The 19,126-nt window shown below is 44.9% G+C and overlaps 2 protein-coding genes across 2 annotated transcripts in view; both read right to left on the bottom strand.

Moving 5' to 3' along the window:
• Positions 1 to 3,844: 3,844 nt before the first annotated feature.
• Positions 3,845 to 13,963, bottom strand: PRELID3B (PRELI domain containing 3B). Its single transcript, XM_015412973.1, has 6 exons — positions 13,737 to 13,963; positions 10,547 to 10,715; positions 9,759 to 9,848; positions 9,210 to 9,280; positions 7,269 to 7,371; positions 3,845 to 4,918 (listed from the first exon to the last, which is right to left on the bottom strand). Exons 1-6 carry the CDS (start codon positions 13,766 to 13,768, stop codon positions 4,799 to 4,801), a joined length of 585 nt encoding a protein of 194 aa, XP_015268459.1. The 5' UTR covers positions 13,769 to 13,963; the 3' UTR covers positions 3,845 to 4,798.
• Positions 13,964 to 17,291: 3,328 nt separating this feature from the next.
• The window catches only part of LOC107111923 (aurora kinase C-like), a 15,357-nt gene continuing 13,522 nt past the window's right edge, over positions 17,292 to 19,126 (bottom strand). The window contains exon 7 of the mRNA XM_015412970.1: positions 17,292 to 17,574. Within this exon, the coding sequence (XP_015268456.1) occupies positions 17,401 to 17,574 (174 nt within the window). The 3' untranslated portion in view covers positions 17,292 to 17,400. The remainder of the gene's footprint in view (positions 17,575 to 19,126) is intronic.

Raw genomic sequence — 19,126 nt, 5'->3', positions numbered from 1 at the left:
CAAACATAAAGTCGAAGACAATGCATCTTGGGTGACCAAGGTGGTCCCGGTTTATTTTTTTAGACTTGCCTAAACACACACACACACACACACAAACACAAACACACACACACAGAGGAGCTGCGGTGGCTCAAGTGGTTAAGACGCTGAACTGCAGGCTGTGGAAGGTCAGTAGTTCAGCAGTTCGAGACCCGAGTGTGCTGCATGACGGAGTGAGCTCCCGTCTCTAGTTCCAGCTCCTGCCAACCTAGCAGTAGGAAAGCAAGAAATTGCAAGTAGATAAATAGGTACCACTTCGGTGGGAAGGTAATACCGTTCCACGCGCCTGGTGTTTAGTCATGCCGGCCACATGACCATGGAAACGTCTTCAGACAGCGCTGGCTCTTCGGCTTTGAAACGGAGATGAGCACTGCAACCCTAGAGTCGGACTCGACTGGCTTTCGAGCAAGGGAACCTTTACCTTTACGCACACACACAAATCGACTTGCTGTCGTGGAATGATTAAAATATACTGCCTGCGTGGTTAAGAGAGGATATCAGTTTGGAAATCCTCCAAAATCTTTCCCCACCAAGATTTTCTCACGGCTTGAATAACCCGTTGTTCTCCTCCTCCCTCTCCCCAGCGGCTCTCACCATTCTGTCCTTTCTGGAGCATTTTTAGTTTTCCACCAGGCCATTTGGGAGGATTCCCCCCCCCATTAATTTACATAGGGGTATTCGTCTGCAGTCCTAAGAGTCTCCTAAGCATGTAGTGTCAAACTAGGGTCTGTGTGAGATCCAGGTTCAAATCCCCAATCTGGTACAGAAGCTTGCTGGGTGACCACAGGCCACAACACTCCCAGCCTAATCTACCTCACTGGAGTGTTGTGAAGACCAAACGGAGGAGGGCAGAATTTTGTAAGCATGTGGTACGTGCAAAACTTAAGTCTCACCTGTGTGGTTAAGAGATGTTTTCAGTTTCGAAATCCTCCCAGGTCTTCTCCACACTCACCCTGCAAGTGAACAGGCATTCTCAAGCCACCAACAGAATAAGCTCTAAGGCAGAGCCGTGCCCAAGTCCTGGCCCACCCCAACCGGCCTGGCTTTCAGGACACTAAAGGTCTCTAACCCTGTCAGGTAGAAGCCCATAACTGCCATTCTAAGGGCACAAACAGGGCTAATATATTAGGAACTGGGAGGAAGTATTAATATACTGTATTTTCAAAATGTTAATAAACTGCTTTGAGGACTTCATGAACAAAAAGTGGGGAAACGATCAAATAAAATAGATTTCTAGTGTGGCAAGTATTGCAGTCAGGTGTGAAATTTGTCTTGGAAGTTCCCACTCCACAATACAATCTTTACCTTTCTGGTTTCCCTAGTTCATTCCCTCCCTCCATCTTCCCCATCTTAAAGTGAACTCCTTGCACACCTTGTCCAAAGTGCACCCAGATGACAGAGACATGTGGCATGGTGCACCTGCGTTATCAGGTACATGTGCCTCAGTACAAACGTTTCTCTAGAAGATATTAGCATTATACGAAACTTACAGTGCACTTTACTCTAAAACATGGACTGGAAACTTGCTGTTTGAGAGAAGATCTTTAACTGCAGAACCACTTATTCTGCAGTGGTAAAGCTATTGCCATGTAATGTTTCAGCCACAATCAGGGTGGCTCAGTTCTGGAAGGATTAGAAGAAGAGAAGAGATTGGATTTATACCCCGCCCTTCACTTGGAGTCTCAGAGTGGCTTACAAACTCCTTTCCCTTCCCCTCCCCACAACAGACACCCTGTGAGGTGGGTGGGGCTGAGAGAACTCTGACAGGAACGGCTCTTTTTCAAGGACAGCTGTGCCAGAGCATGTGACTGACCCGAGGTCACATCAGCAGGTGCAAGTGGAGGAGTGGGGAATCAAACCTGGTTCTCCCAGCTTAGAGTCCGCACACTTAACCACTACACCAAAATGATTAAAGACGGGAAATAGGGAGGTTGTACCAGTGATTGTTGGGTCATCATGCATCTTGTTCCCCCCAGCTGACAGGAAGCATTAGAAGATACTTGAGCAGTTTCCTCCCATTTTGCCCTCCCTTCCCAAGACAATTGGCATAATCTGGAGATTTCACCTTGAGATCCAGCCGTCCACCATCCTGAAGTACAGGATGGGGGGAAAATGTTCATTACCTTACTGAGGGTATCACAGAATTTGTGAGTTTTGTACTGTTGCAGAGCTTGCACCTGATCTTCCTCCCTCAGCCCTCTTTAAAGGATGAAAGTCTCAGGGAACTGCCTGGCGTTTTTGGCCACCATATGACCCAGAGTGTTGGACTGGATGGGCCACTGGCCTGATCCAACATTGGCTTCTCTTAGGTTCTTATGCCCTTTGAATACACCAGACTAAGAGTAAACAGGACTGCTTTAAAACAATTTCCTCACTCAGTATTTGATAACTGTGCTCTTCACCAGGAGGAGAAACGGCTGAAGGCTAAAAGACTTAAACACACAAATAGTAAACACCATTACTGACATTTTAATTAAGTTAATCTTCGCATGTAAAAAAACCCATATTCATATGTATTGGTTTTTACAAATGCAATCGTAAGGACTAACTAAAACCTAAGTAGAAAAATATTTTAAATTTAAATATGTATTAGTAAACATTTGCAATCTTAGGCATAATCCACAGATTTCCCCCCCACCCATTTCAGTACAGAACTGGAGCTAAAGTGGCACAGAACACCGCATACATCAAAGAATTCCCGTTTCCAAACATTAACAGATTAATTTGGTCCATTAAAACAGATATTTTAAAACAGACTGGGTATCACAGAATTTGTGAGTTTTGTACTGTTGCAGAGCTTGCACCTGATCTTCCTCCCTCAGCCCTCTTTAAAGGATGAAAGTCTCAGGGAACTGCCTGGCATTTCTGGCCACCATATGAACCCAGAGTGTTGGACTGGATGGGTCACTGGCCTGATCCAACATTGGCTTCTCTTAGGTTCTTATGCCCTTTGAATACACCAGACTAAGAGTAAACAGGACTGCTTTAAAACAATTTCCTCACTCAGTGTTTGATAACTGTGCTCTTCACCAGGAGGAGAAACGGCTGAAGGCTAAAAGACTTAAACACACAAATAGTAAACACCATTACTGACATTTTAATTAAGTTAATCTTTGCATGTAAAAAAACCCATATTCATATGTATTGGTTTTTACAAATGCAATCGTAAAGACTAACTAAAACCGAAGTAGAAAAATATTTTAAATTTAAATATGTATTAGTAAATATTTGCAATCTTAGGCATAATCCACAGATTTCCCCCCCACCCATTTCAGTATAGAACTGGAGCTAAAGTGGCACAGAACACCACATGCATCGAAGAATTCCCATTTCCAAACATTAACAGATTAATTTGGTCAATTAAAACAGATATTTTAAAACAGACGCGCAACTCCTTAGTTTCCCACTAAATACTGTTTGCTGCAATATCTTCAGGGAGATAATATTGCTTCTCCTCCTCCTCAGATATATCACATACAGACCCTCGTTTTAGTGAGATCTTAGGCAACTATATTTATCATTAAATGAGTAAGGACCTATTTCATTGCTAATTTCATTCCATGTTAAAGTAAATACCAGTCGGATTTTACATTCTATTCTCAAATTCTTCCACAAAAATTGTCCAGTGACAGGTGGTGTTGGAATCTATCCATTTACTTACAGAACTCAAGGAGACTAACACAAGGCTAAACACAAGTCAAGGCGCTTATAGGGGTGTGACTTTGCTTAGAACTGTGCTACAAATGACTAGATTAACCCGTTCCCCCACCCCAAAGGAAAACACACAAGGCTAAACACAAGTCAAGGCGCTTAGAAGGGTGTGACTTCGCTTAGAACTGCTCTACAAATGACTAGATTAACCCATTCTCCCCCCCCAAGGAAAACGAACAAAAAACAAAATACAAACTACTTTAAGACATTCAATTTGCCCGTGGTATCTTGCTAAGCAAACATATGACTCATGATTTATGAAACTCATTTAACGATGTTACATTGTTAACAGGATATGTTTGTCTCAGAGTTTCCATTTTTATACAAAAACTGAAATTGTGGACCAAAGACTTGACCAAAGTTTCTTTTGGCTATATAACATGCAGTTTCTTCCAGAATTACAGCTAGCACACAACTTTAGTTGATAAACTTTCAAAATTACAAAGCATCAATTTATTTCTTATTCAAAGATATGCATGACAAGTATTTAAGTACCATGTTCTCATGTTAAAAACAGTAACAATGAAAGCAGCATACAAAAAAATGTTGTATAAGGAATCATATTTCAAGTAATAAACGTTGTTCATCCAAACCAAGACCTATCACTAGCTGCCTCAAACCAAGCAGATTATTCTGGGTCCAGAATAATAATTCTTCATTTTTGGAATGGCACTGAAAGTAAGAGAGTCCAGGTAAACCTGAATTCTATCAAAGTAGGTATTTTCATTAGCGTTCTACAGCTTGCTCTGTTGGAAGACTACTGTACGTTGGAAGCTTAGTTCCAGCATTACAAGACTCCTTTGATCCTCAACCTTTGGATTATCTTCCACTGAGTACTATGTCCCATTGAATTCCACAGTCATGTGTAGTACCTTCATTTTACAGAGGTATGCAACTTCTCTCCAAGTTTAATTTAAAAATCTAATATACAGATTTTCTTTTTAAAAAATAGGTAGAAGAATAAATATTTCCAGCCTGGAAGAAGTGCACAACTGTTTGCCTCAGATATTCAGGCCTAACCACTGATGCATACATATGTAGCTCTACATTATTTCCCCACAAAGGCTGCCGCTGCCATGGGTGACCGCATGTTTCCTCTTGCTGAAGCAGTGAATTCCTCTATTTCAGCATTCAGCTTGTTGATCACCCATTCCAGTGCTTCACGACCCTGAAAACAAGTGAAAACATCAGGGAAACTAAGAAACATTTTCTGACAAATCAAGGGAGTGAAGTACTTGTAAGATGAGAAAACGGAAACATTCATGTTGCATTTTACAACAAATCCAACTAAGAATGCAAGCAAAATGTTCATCTGATCCATAGCCACAAGGTAAAAAAAGAAAAAAATTACCATACCGGCCTGCTGGCACTGTACCACCACAAATTCAACACTTCAATGTCAGCCTGTCAGGTGTTCTACTGGACATAGAAGAAGTATGGTCTTTGCTTAAAAATCTTACAGTATACTGCACAAATAAATAAGGTGTGGGATGAACAGTAATGACAGGTAGTGACAAGTTAGCAAAGACAAGTGAAATAGGTAATAGGGCTGTATAATAACAAAATGATTCAGGAAGATGCTTTTATAAAAGGTAAGTGGACTGTGAATTATTCCAGTGTGTGTAATATGTATCACCTGTTTCCTATGTTATCCTGCTGTGATTTGTTTTTATACTTCTGTAATACCATTTCCTGCACTGTTTAACACATCATGTCTAACACAGTCTATGCTTTGTTTCCGACTGCTGTAATCCAAGTCCTATTACACTGCTGATTAAATGTCTCATCTATTGAACACTGTCTGATCCACCTAGAGCCAGTGAGAAAGTTGGGCTATGAAAGGAAAGTTGATCAGCACTCAGCAAAATTAAGATTGGGACCCTCCCTCAAGGGGGCTTCGGATTTCTGATTCTTGAGAAGCAGCCACTCACATCACAGAACAAACTGCTTTTCAAAACTGAACGAAGTTTGAGTCCAGTGGCACCTTTAAGACCAACAAAGTTTAATTCTGGGTATAAGCTTTCATGTGCATGCACGTCTTCAGAGACAGTGAAACAAGACCTTCTCAACCATTACATATAGGTGGGGAGGGGTTAGTTGCTAGGAAGGGCTAGTTAGAGTCAAGATTAGGGATGGGCACAAACCTGCCCACAACCCTAAATTTGTGGCTAAAATAATCCTGGGTTGTGAGCCTCAGCGACCCTCCCACATCCCTCCACGTGGTTTTTGGACGTTCATACATCTTGTGGTGGGGCGTGTTGGCAACATCTGCAGTGGACATGCTGGCACCAATATATTACTATTGTCAAAGTGTGTGTGTGTGGGAGATGGACTCCTGCAGCCCTGGAAACACCAATAGTGGCCTTTCAAAGCTCTACAGTCAGCACTGGCTGCCAATAAGAGAGCTCCCATTATGATAGACTATGGGAGCAGAATGATAATATACTCCCACGCTCACATGCAACCGTTGTCTTCCATTGGCAGCAGGTGTGCCACGTGCATCAGAGGCAGAGTGGAAAGGGAACTGAAAATCATTCTTCCTGTGAACAGTGGGGTTGGGGGTGTTTGGTGCTGGTGTGACAGACTGCACTTCTAAGAAGCTCAGAAGTGCTGTACGAACAGCTGAAGGACTGTGAAAGGTTAATTCTTCACAGAAGGCAGAGAGCCTTGAGTGACAGGCTGTTTCAGGCAATCTGATTGGCTAGCCTCAGCTGAGCAGAGAAAGACTTCTGAACTGCATACTGAGGAAAGAGTCAGTCAGATTGCTTTAAGGTAGTTTAGAGAATAATTCTAAGCAGGTCTACTCAGAAATAAGCCCCATGTTATTCAATAGGACTTACTCCCAGGAAAGTGTTTTCAGGACTGTGCTACAAAATGCTTGCACAGCATCAAATCTAGATGGCTTTAAGAGCTCTCTCTCACCAGTAAAAGAGCTCCCATTCTGCTCTATGGGAGCAGAATGATATATATACCCCCAAGCTCACATGTAGCCGGTGTTTTCCATTGGCAGCAGGTATGCTGCACGTTAGAGACAGAGAGCATTTTCCTGGGGGCACCTGCTTTTGAGTTACAACCCCCTAAATCCAATCCGCACCAAACTTGGAGGGAAGGCAGAGAAGAGTCAGCTAGCTCTGAGTTTGGCATCTCTAGCCCACAAGGGGGCCGGTTCTACTGCATCACAAAACGAACCAGTTTGGTAAATGGGAAGGTCTGTGACCGGTCATGTTTTGTGTGGTCCCACGAGCCACGATTCGAAACGAATCTCCATTTTCCCAGTTCGTGCCCATCCCTAGTCAAGAACTGGGCGATTATAGCTCAAATTGGATTAAAGAGGTTAGATATATCATATACAATATAGATTCTGGCAGACAGGACACACTCAGCAAGACTGGAACAGGAATCCTTCAGGTTCAGTTAGCCATGCAACTACACCAGCTGAGTATTCAATGGTAGGTCCAGGTGCTCATCATCTTGCCAAGGCAAATCAAAAAGCATACTGTCATACTGGCTATACATACTTTTTTAGCATTAGAAGATATAGTGTTTTCCATTAGTCCTTCTAGGTAACTGCTGACACTGACCCCTTTCACACAGATTGTTGCCTCTTGAGTCAAAATGGTTCTGAGAAAGAAAAGGACAGTGGTTGACTTGGTTTTGCCAAATGTTTTCACAAATAATTATAGGAAGCTGCTCTGTTAGCACATTTTCACGACACACAAAGCAGCTAGCTATCTAGAAAGGAGATGGCATAATGAACTAGATTCTCCTGTACATTTGTTTTAGAACTAGAATACAGAAAAGGCTTCTCTTTTGCTCACATGGTCTCTGATCCACTCTTGGCAAAGGAAGTGGTCAAGAGTGAGCGTGGAAATGAGAGCTTCTGTCAGGATGCCTCCTCTGCAAATTGTTCAGGTGCTTTCCAAGGGGAAGAACTGGTTGCAGACTGCAGCATATCCTACTAACACAGCCTGTTAATAAGATCAACTCACTGGCTACTTTTCCACATGCAAGTCAACCTGGAGAGACAAATACTTATGCTAGGGCAACAAAGAAAAAAGTTGTTTTAGAAACCTAGAGAGAAAGAACATATTATGCCCAAAGGGATGATGAAGTTCTGTTCTACTGCAATGCTACAGAGAGACCTCAAGCAGCAGTTTTGTGTTTAAACTGAAGTGATAAGTATGGGAGTACTTTGCATTATATTCCCTAGTTACATTTTGCACAACTTTACTGCTTACAGCACATTTGGCATTTGTTCTTCATTCCTTCCTATGATTCTGGTAAGAGCCATGCAGTTACACTCATCCTTGTAATGAGACTATGACGGAGCCTGCCTTTAAAAATTTAAGTGACTCAAGTTGAAAATTTTCAGGGCTGTGAAACTACACAATCAAGAGAAACCTGAAAGATGGGTGGAAATGAGACTTCTTAGGTATGGGTACCCACATTAGTACAAGGAAGGGAATACAGGAGATAGGGCAACAGGAAAGCAAATCCGCAAGGTCACAAACTACTCCTCCCATATGGAATAATGTTTATTCTCAATGTATCCTTCCTCCAAAGAGTTCAAGGCAACAAGCACTGATCCCATTCTTTGTGGATGCTGGAAATCGAGTCTTTTGCTGTCTGTTGGTTTTAAAAGTTTAAACTCTATATGAACTGTATATATTAGTATGTTGCATTTTAGCTGCTATGACTCGCTCTGAGCCAGCTTGCAGGAAGGGTGGGATATAAATCCAATAATAAATAAATAAATCTCTATTTCCTGAAAAAACATGTTCGGTTAGGGGAGTGAGGGCCCAAGATCATACAGCAAGCTTCACAGCTGAAAGGGAACTTGAATCAACACTCTTGCCACTAAAGTATCTGTTTACTCCCTCACCCCCAACAATAACGATATGCTATTCATTGTCAGCAGTGGCCAGCCTTTTCAGACACCATGTCCCGAGTTCTACCCAAGTGAGAAAGAATCTCTCTTGTGCATACTACAGTACACAGTCTTCAAGGCCCAGGTGAGAATTTTACCTCTAGTTTACAGAATAGGGGAGCATGCAGCAGTGCCATATGGAACAGGCAGGCAAGCCTGATTCTATTTTACAGAATAGGGGAGCATGCAGCAGTGCAGGCAAGAGCCATGACCGTACACTAGACAGATGCAAAGTTTCTGTCATTTTTGTAGTGCTGTCAACTAAGACACTTCTGTGACTGTGTATCCAACTGGCACATGGAGCCCATCATCAGTAAAAACAAAACCTAACAAATAAACAGGGTCAGCACAGACAGTAACAAAAGTTGCCAGCAATATTGGCAGCCCAGGCTAAAACTGACTGGAAGCAGGGTAGAAAGAAGTCTTTATTGTTTGACCCCATCTTTTGATGGAACAAGAGATCAATGTTTCAAACAGTAGAATATGCAGTTAAATAAAACCTAAAGAATATGAAACAAATACAAATACTTACTTTTCTGGTTCTTGAGGATGTGGTTTGTAAATAAGACTCTCGTCCACTGACACCAGATTTGTAAATGAAATCTGTAAGATTTTTTTTTAAAAAAAATTGTATTATCTTCCTATCAGAAAGTAAAATTTAAGAAGAGGAAAAACTTATGGCATTTCATGATCTGAAAGGACTAAAGCAGGGGTACAGTGAAGATGCTGGCACCTTCTTTCAGATCTAGTCTCCCTCATCTCCCTCACCAGGGGAGCTCAGAGTGCCAGATTCACAGAAGACTGCACGCTGGCACAGCACAGAGCAAGCTAATCGGCACAATCAGCACAATAAGCTTCCAAAGTAAGTAGCACACTGTTTATGCCATGAAAAAGAAGAAAGTCTCCCATTCAGACAGCGTCTGAATTTGAGATGGCAACACAGTTTTAAAAGGCACACACTATTTTTTTCACATGCTGAAATTAAAAGCTACAAAATTCTCAAAGGGTTAATTCCATTAGGTTTTTGAATGGGTAAATAAGTAAACTGCAAACAAATTTAATCAGCTTTTTCAGTACTTACATTAGTAGACTTGAGCTCCATTACTTTCTTCATTGGATCAACTACAGAGTGTTCTTCTACATATGTTTTTGTTCTACAGGGACCAATAAGCTAGAAATGGAACATCCGATGTTACACACTGTAGAACGACTGTAAATATAACAGGCTAATTCTAGCATTAGCTTCAGTCATGAACAGATTTCTATTATTGCCAGACTATGCCATAAGAATGGCTGTATGCATTCCACGATCAAAAATCTCAATAAGTGCAACTGTTGAATTCAGTCACACCTCATGAGACTGTGACTGATCGGATGGATGATGACAGGCATCTCAAACCCCCCCCCCCCATTCCTGTCCAGCATCCTTTCTGCAACTGAAAATGCCGATAAGGCTGAATCATTCAACTGTTTGATTACCTTTGCACAATCCTCTTCCCTGTTATTGACTGGTTGTTATGTACAAATGATGCCTGCTTCTGGATAAGTAGCACACTGTTACTACAGTTAACAGTAGCACACTGATAGCCTACAGTGCAACCTGCTGTTGGGTTTGTGTGTCCCTATGATCCAAAGCAATATGAGTGACTCACTACAAAACTATTGTTCTTCTTTAACCTTCTGAGTATGCTAGAAAATCCAGAGGAAGCCAAATAAAGTCATCATAACAGGTACAAAACCTGCCTGAGCCCCATCACTCATTTCAGACAAGGTGAGATATACACTTCATTATATTGCATTTAGTAAAAACAAGGCCACACACATCTAATTTCAAAGAAAGTTGTTTAGATTTCTGCTTTGAACACTTACCAATCTTACAATTGATGGCATTCCCCATTCTGTACTGAGCAGTCGGTGGCTGTGTAACTTTCCACTGGGATCTACGTGCCTGTCCAGGACGTCAACACCGATCACACTGGGGTTCATAGGATTTGGATATTTCTGCATAGCAGCAGTGGTGACTGTTTCCCAGGGATGACTGTAAAGAAGAAGCAAATGAACACTAAATTACTACTGGGCAATTTATTATAGGGAGCAGAAACCAAGTTTGTACATAATCTTTGATTCAACCTGATCAAATTGATCCAGTGTTTAAGAGGTTAGTCTAGGACCAAAAGACCCATGTTCAAATTCCCACTTGGCTATGATGCTAACTGGACAACCTTGGGTCAGCTGCTGTCTTTCAGCCTAACCTATCATCACTCATGGGCTGTCTTTTATAAAAGACAAATGGGGAGAGGGGAGGAGAAAAAGAAGCATGTACGTTGCATCGAGCTTCCTGAACAACAAAATTATGATAACTATATAGAGCAAAAAATGCAATTAACTTCAACTGAAAAAAACACTGTGAACCATGCTGCATTCACAACAGGAAAACAAAGAACCTAACTGTCCCTCACCAAATGTGGCTCAAAAAAGGACAAATGCTAAAAAAGTGAGATACGTACCTCAAACATACACACAGCTGAATGTATTTTGTGGACAGTTAAGGGACCTGATCAACTGACCAAGTAAGGCTAGCTGTGGCTATTCAGCCTTCAAAAAACCTACTCTGGGAAAATCAAACACTGCTGAGTCAAAACATGTGGGTACTGGATGTCTCCAGCAATTTCAGTTCAAGCAGCCAGAAGCTGTCATTTTGTAGCGAGGAAAAATCCAACAATATTGCAATGTGACCAAGGCACTGCAGAATATAAAAAACAAATTCTTTTAATAACAACTGCTAGGACATTACATAAATAAACATGTGTGGCACAGAGCAAAAGGAAAAGGCAGATTCTTTATTGCTTGTGAAGGAAGAAGCTTAGGCCTTTTTTCTATAACACAAGGTGTGTACTAATACATTTTTCTTGAAACATCAAAGAATAAAAACCCTATGAAAAACACAAAGCAGGCTTAGACATTACAGTCTCCAAGGTTATGGCTGACTACATCAACATAGTCATCAGAGTTCTTAGGAGAAGCAATTATTTCCCAAGACGCTTGCTTAGCTTTAGACACATAAGATATGTTTAGTCAGGGATAGCTCTGATTTAATATTTGCACTCCTAAGAAATAAACCTCAGGTTGTACTTGTAGAAACATTAGGGGGTAGGGCAAAGATCAGTCAAATAAGAAAAATGTAACCAGAAACAGCAAGGTGTGTCTTTTATTTTGTTTTTAGTCCCCTATTACACGAGCCATGCATATTTTGCTCTTATGCAACATTTTTCACATGTATACCTCTCTATCTAAGTATTCTTTCCTTGAACATGTGGGAAGGAATGTTTCCCATCAACTTTGATGATACAGAAGTGACTCAACAGCTAACTCCTTACCCACCCAATTCTGTCAAAGTGAACTTTAACTCACAAAAGTTTATACACTGGAAAATTTAGTTGGTCTTTAAGGTGCTACTGGCCTTGATTTATAGCTCCACTCAATTTACAACTCTTACAGTTGGTAACAGAAATTTACAAAGAGAGAACAGCCTGGGTCAGTCAACAGGGGTCACCTGGGAAGACAAAACAGAAGTCCAGTGGCATCGTAACAGCTAACAACATTTATTTCAATATGAGCTTTTGTGAGTCACTCATTTTCACTCAGGAAGCCAGGTACTGAGAAATAACTAGATGAATAGCATGCACGTATGTACTATGCAACCTCATCCAAGGTCATTAGATCCAGTCTCAGGCACCTATTTTTTTTGTTAAACATGACAAAAGCTTATTTAATAGAGCCTTCCTCCAAGCACTTCAAAGAACACACATGGCCTCTCTCTCTCCTCTGTGCTTCCATTTTGTCCTCACAAAAGTCTTGTAAGACAGGCTAACTGACCCAAGGTCACCCCATAGCACAGCTCTAAGCTACCACCTCCACCCATAGATATTCTCACACATACTCTGAGATAGTCCATGAGGTTTTGCTATAGAAACCCACACTTTGCTTGAGCAAAGACCTTCTCAGCTGCTAAGCCCAAGCTATGGAATCCCCCCCCCACACACAGGAGATCTGTTTTGCCCCCTCATTACAGCCATCTAGCCAAAACGTAAATCTTCCTTAAGGGCCTCATGGATCACATTTTATACCTTTTTAAAAACCTTATCTATATCCTCAGAGCAGCCTTGAGAAGCAGGTCAGGCTGAGGCCACTTCCACACTGTCATTTTTGTCACTTGTTTCTCCCTACTGCTTTGGGTTCTTCCCCCCTTCCCCCCATGTGTTTTGCTCCCTCTGAGACTACTAGAGAGACAAAAACACATTTGGGGGGGGGGGAAGGGGAGAGAACCCTGAAGGAATAGAGACAAACGAGTGACAAAAATGACAGAAGGGAAGTGGCCTGAGAGAGTGACCCAAAGTCACCCCTTGCTGAATGGGAATTCAAGCCCAGGTCCTAGCCTGAGAGTGATCACAGGATTTTTTTTAAAAAAGCAATTTTTAAAAGATCCTTTCTCAGCTATCTTGCGGTGGGGGGGGGCATGCCGAGCAGGGGGGGGAAACACCTCCAGATTGCGCAACAGTCACAACATTTCACAATACATAAGCGAATGAGCATCTGAACTCGGGATTCCTTAGTCCAGCCCTTTACTCTAACCCAAGAGGCACCAGCAATACCCCACAAGTCCGTGCACGTAGACGGGCGAGGCAAAGTCCGACGGGAGTGTTGCCAACCCCCTGGAGAGGGCTGGAGATCTCCCGCTATTACACCTGGCCTCCAGGTGACCAAAGGTCACTTCACCCGGAGGAAACGGCCATTTCGGAGGGCGGACTCCACGGCATTATGCCCCCAAACCCCTCCCCTCCTCAGGCTCGGCACCCCCCCCCCCCAAATCTCCAGGTATTTAGCAACCTGGGGGTGGCAACCCTGACTGACGTCCACCAAGACAACCACTCGGCGGGCAAGGGAGGCCCACCCAGAGGCACAACCGGGAGGTGAAACCGGCTCTTCGCGATCGCTGCGGCAGAACGAGAGATGCTCCCAGACCTCACAGTCCTCCGGCTCGCCGCTCTCCCCCACTTACTCAAAGGTGTGCTCGGAGGTCCAGATCTTCATCTTGGATCGCGGAAGATGGAAACGACGCCGGCCCGGCTCTTCCTGTTCCCCTCCCCCTCTTCCTCTACACCCGTTGTTGACCTTCCCGCCTCACGGCACCCTCTCCTGAGCAGCCCCGACCGAAAAAGGGCTCCGAGGCGGCGAAGAAGGGAGGAAGGGAAGGAGCGGGGCGTTGAGCTGGAAACGGTTTCCGGCCAGTGCGCCTGCGCAGTGCGCGAGGGTGCCGGTTGGGCGCTCCCCCCCCCCCCCCCCCCCCCGCGCGCGCTCCGAGCTCAGTAGCTGCGCATGCGACACGCGAACGGGTTTTTTATTAGTGGGAAGAGGGTGTAAATGCGTTCGGAGACGTATGGGTCGGCGCATGTGCTGTCTCAATACAGGGCTGCGGCTGAGGGAAGTGAGCGCCGCTGGGCAGCTGCAACGGCCGCGGGGTGGGGGGGAAGGGGCGAAACGTTCCTCGTCTCCCTGAGCCCCGGGGTGGTGGCCTCCTAGGGGCAAATTCCACCTCTCGCGTGTTGGGTACCGATTGGGCGGGCTTAAGCGCCGGGTGACGTCAGAACGGAAGGTGAAGGACAACCTCGCGTTCTCTCACTCCCCCCCCTCCCCCCGCCAGCAGACAGCGGCGCTCGTTCCGGGCGCAGTAGCTGCGCATGCGACCTGATGCATTTCTGCCCTGTACTTTTTAATGAGACTTTCATTAGGCCCTTATATGTTTTTAACTGTCTTTCTAATAAATACATGTATTTTTGTATAAGTTTCGACTAGGTTTTTAATATTGGCCCTTCATTACACTTCTTTCTTATACCTGTGGGAAAACCTAGTCTTGCATCTGAGTAAGTGTTGTATGTTTGCGCTTTCGGACCTGCATGCTTTGCTGCAGCCTTTGTACAAGATGTGTTTTCCACAGGGGGAAGCCAGCAGCAGGAGAAAAACAAACAAAAAGATTGATAAACTTGGTCTAACAAACTGCCATATGCCTGAGAACAGTGCTTTTTGGCCTTTTGAAACTCCCCGACCACTGAGCTGCAAGCACATGATGGGAGGGTATATGTCATATGTAATGCTCCCTCTAAGCGGTGGAGTCTTGTGAGCAAAAATTCCACTTTGTGAGCTTCTGGCATTAAAGATGTGAGGGAGCGATTTGGCTACTGCATAAACTAGTTTGCTCTGGAGCCATCCTTCCTGAGCTAAGGCAAAAATGTTTGAGCCGGAGGCTAAACGGTGAGCTAGCTCAAACTAACTCAGCTTAGGGGGAACACTGGTCATATGACAAGGACAGCCAGGGTTATTTCCTCACCAGTGCCAAGGCCAGGACCTTAGGCAGCAGAATGTAGTGAGGAATCTTCTCTATTGAATGACCTCACACTGTCCTGTTGCTCTTCTTGGTATGCGTGCAGGCAGAGGCATGGCCCTTCTGAAAGGCAACCGCCTTCCGTAGCTCTGGGTTTTCAAAAAACAAGCACAAATGACATCTTGGAGACCTGTGAGCAGGATTCCCTGTACATTGCTGCATCTGGACTTAATGCTTCTGCCTTTTGAGCCGAGTCACACAGCTATGATCAGCATGCTTGCTCCATCTTTCTCCAGCAGGCTTTCCTGTTGTCTGAGAGGAAACTTTAAACAAAGCTGGGACGAGCACATGGGTAAGTGAATGTTGCTTCCTCCAGTCCTCCCAGCTCTTTGTTGCAGTGGCCAAGAACAGAACACGATGCAACTGGCAGATAATGCAGTCATTCAAATGCTTTATTTGCATTATATACTAAATAAGATGCCTGGATTTGTAGAACTGGAGCACAGTAATCCTGTCACAGTTGCCATATTGTGGCGTTTCACCTGAACTTTCAGGCTCTACACTGTTTGCTCTTCTCTTACGTTCATCAGATCCCACCCTTAAGGCTGCCAATACCACCCTCTGCCTCCAATTAATGCCATCAGGCTTTACACCAAGCACTACTCCAAGTCTTAGAGTCCGCTGCTCTGCCAAGCCTAATTCCACCACACAGGGTTGTCAAGTTGAACTTACGAAATAGCGGGGGGGGGTTTCCCATTCCTCCCTGGGAGTCTTCTGTCACGCGCGTGCGCCGTGATGACACCAGGTTGCCAAGTTGAACTTACGAAATAGTGGTGGTGGTGGTGGGGAGTCCTGTTCCTCCCTGGGAGTCTTCTGTTGCGCGTGCGCCGTGATGACACCACCTGGGAGTGATGTCATCGTGTCGGGCACATTGAGAGCAAGGCCACCTCCAGGTGGCATCACGCTGCGCACGTCACACACTTTGGGGGTGGGGTTCCCCTTGGCAAAAACCATAGAGTTTTCCCTCGAATGATAGAGCGTCCCCCTGGTAATGTGCCCAACATGACGACGTCACCTCCAGGTGGCATCTTCACGCCGTGCACGTCACACACTTTGGGGGTGGGGTTCCCCTTGGCGGCCCAATCTGGGCCGGCGGGGAACGGGCCTCTACAGCAGGGGTTTCCCTGCCCCCCAGGGGGACCTGGCAACCCTAACCACACAATAGAAAGTGTGCTCAGAAGCCGAGCTCGGGTCAGCATACCCTGTGGTGGGGCAGTTGGGAGGGCCCAGAACGTCTGCTGGGGCCCGCTGCTGCTGACCCCCACCACCTTTCTGTACCCAGGCTCCCAACTGCCCAGTGTCATTGGGAAAGGGCATGGGGATGGTTCACAGTGGTGGCACTCTTGGTGACAATGACAGCAGCACTCCCCAACTGCATACGCTGGCCAGTAAATCTGCGGAAAAGGTGCGCGGGCAGTGCAAGGACCTGAACATGGGTGGTGGAAGGGCTTGCAAGCAGGAGAAGGATGCGTGGGCAGGTGGGGGCATGTAGGCACAGGGTAGAAAGGAGGGCATCAGAGGGCCCCGTGGGCACTGTCTGGCCAGGGCTCCCTTAAACCTAGAACCGGCCCTGCCGGAAGACACCCAAAGTCTGAGGTGATTAGAGAAGGAGAAGAAGAAGAGATTGGATTTATACCCCCACCCTTCACTATCCAAAGGTGTCTCAGAGCGGCTTACAAACTCCTTTCCCTTCCCCTCCCCACAACAGACACCCTGTGAGGTAGGTGGGGCTGAGAGAGCTCTTGACAGAAACTGCTCTTTTTCAAGGACAGCTCTTATCAGAACTATGGCTTGCCCAAGGTCATCCAGCCAGGTGCAAGTGGAGGCGTGGGGAATCAAACCCGGTTCTCCCAGATTAGAGTCCGCACACTTAACCACTACACCAAACTGGCTCCTGACCTCTTTGCTTCCTATATTTGTCAACATGGATAAGGACTTGCTACTCGTTTCCAACATGGCATTCCAAGAATACCCAACGTTTGTCCCCCTCTCCCTCCATACTAAAAAACAGCCAATTTGGATTTCATATCACTTGTTTATTTAAAAAAAAAAAGGTTAAGAAATTTACAAAGCTTAGCTTTTTTTGCCTCCCTTGAGATCAGCGTCACTCCTCACAGGAAGTCCCCACCATTTGCGAAGTCTGTGCAGACCGTTTAGGGGAAAGCGGGAGGGCAGGCAGAAGTGGGACTGCGGTCTACCACTGCAACCAGCTGTCTTTAAAAAGAGAGCGAGCGAGAGAGGGCGCGTGCAGAGCATTCTGCCGTCTTCAGAATGTTGCAGAGACTCACTCTTCTCCCTTACTGTACACAGGTGGCAGAATTCTCCTTGAGTTGCTCTTCACCCAGGGATGTTCGACGACTGCTTTCAGAGGGAGTCGCAGAGAAGGTGTGCGGTGAAGTATTTTGGTAATGAGGTCCCTGGCGCCATCAGACACCCGAGAAGGAAATGTAAGATTAACCTTGAAGATAAAACAGTAGTGCCATAAATAGTTGTACTTTCTGTGAACTACCCTAGACTACTTTTTCTTCTTCTTTTTTTGCCATCCACCTCCTCGGCCCTTACCCAAATAGCCCGATCTTGTCAGATCTCAGGAGCTAAGCAGGGTCAGCCCCGGTTAGTACTTGGATGGGAGACTACCAAGGAAGTCCAGGGCTGCTATGCAGGGGCAGGTGATGGCAAACTATCTCTGAAAGGCTCTTGCCTTGAAAACCCTACAGGGTTGCCATAAGTCAGCTGCGGCTTGATGGCACTTTCTACCACTGTCTTCTCCAGCTACACCACTCGTATGCCAATCCCTGCTTTCTTATCTATCTTTCTTGTGCATTTGTTGCACTGCAAATGTTGTGTTTTGTACAGTACCCTAACCCACCGCTGACATTAAGCAGCAGTAGCAGCTGCTCCTTCCCTGAAGCTATTGTGCTCTTCTTTGGCACATAGAATCACAAGAGTTGGAAGGGGCCATGCAGGCCATCTACTCCAGCCCCCTGCTCAATGCAAGATCAGCCGAGAGCTTCCCTGACACGTGTTTGTCCAGCTGCTGCGTAAAGACTGCCAGGGAGGGGGAGCTCACCACTTCCCTAGGCAGCTGATTCCATAGTTGTGCAACTCTGACTGTAAAAAGGGTTTTCCTAATATCCAGCCGATACCTTTCCACCCTTAATTTAAACCCATTATGGTGTGTCCTATCCTCTGCTGCCAGCAGGAACAGCTCCCTGCCCTCCTCTAAGGGACAGCCCCCCAAATACTTAAAGAGAGCAATCATATCCCCCTCCAGCCTCCTCTTTTCTTAGCTAAACATTCCCAAGTCCCTCAGCCTTTCCTCAAAGGGCTTGGTCTTAAACTTGATCCTATCAGCTGCTGTGCCCACACAGTTCACATGGATCAGCCATCTAATTTAGCCTGAGGTCGATGCTGTGTTGATTATCAGCATCTGTGATCAAGGGGCAGCATTTATTTCTTCAAGGCTGATTTGCTCCAAGAAGTATGATTTGGGTCCTTTTACACTGTTGCTTCCCGTTTCTTTTAATTTTTGCTCGTAAGTATTGTTACCCAAATGATTAATGGCGGATCACGCGGGCAATCCATCCTGCACATCTGAATAACGTGAGTGCACACACGTGTTCAGAGTGCAGACGTCCCACAGAGAACTCTCACAGGAGTGTGCTTGACTGATTGGTTTTGTGTGATTGTTTCTATCAGGGGTGGGCTTTTCCCCTTTTCATCTCTTGGTTTGTGGGGTTGGGATTTTTGAGTATTAGAACTAAGAATTTTGTTTGGGTGTATATTTTGTGCTTGAGGAAAACACAACATTGATGTAACATTGAATACATTTTCTTGAACTGTGGAGTAGGATACCTCCCCTACTCAGTAATCCAAGAATGAAATTGTGCACTGGGAGATTTGTCCATCACCCATCTTGGTGAAGACTTAGAGTTATAATCTTGACTTGTGGATCAGCCCTTGACTGATTTGAAGCCCTTGTTCTGGCGTACCAGAACAAGGGGGAAAGA

Source organism: Gekko japonicus, unplaced genomic scaffold (assembly GCF_001447785.1).
Source record: "Gekko japonicus isolate JY-2015 unplaced genomic scaffold, Gekko_japonicus_V1.1 scaffold2085, whole genome shotgun sequence".
NCBI classification, from domain to species: Eukaryota; Metazoa; Chordata; class Lepidosauria; order Squamata; family Gekkonidae; genus Gekko; species Gekko japonicus.
The sequence above is the reverse complement of the archived record's forward strand: the minus strand, read 5'-3'. Positions and strand labels throughout refer to the sequence as shown.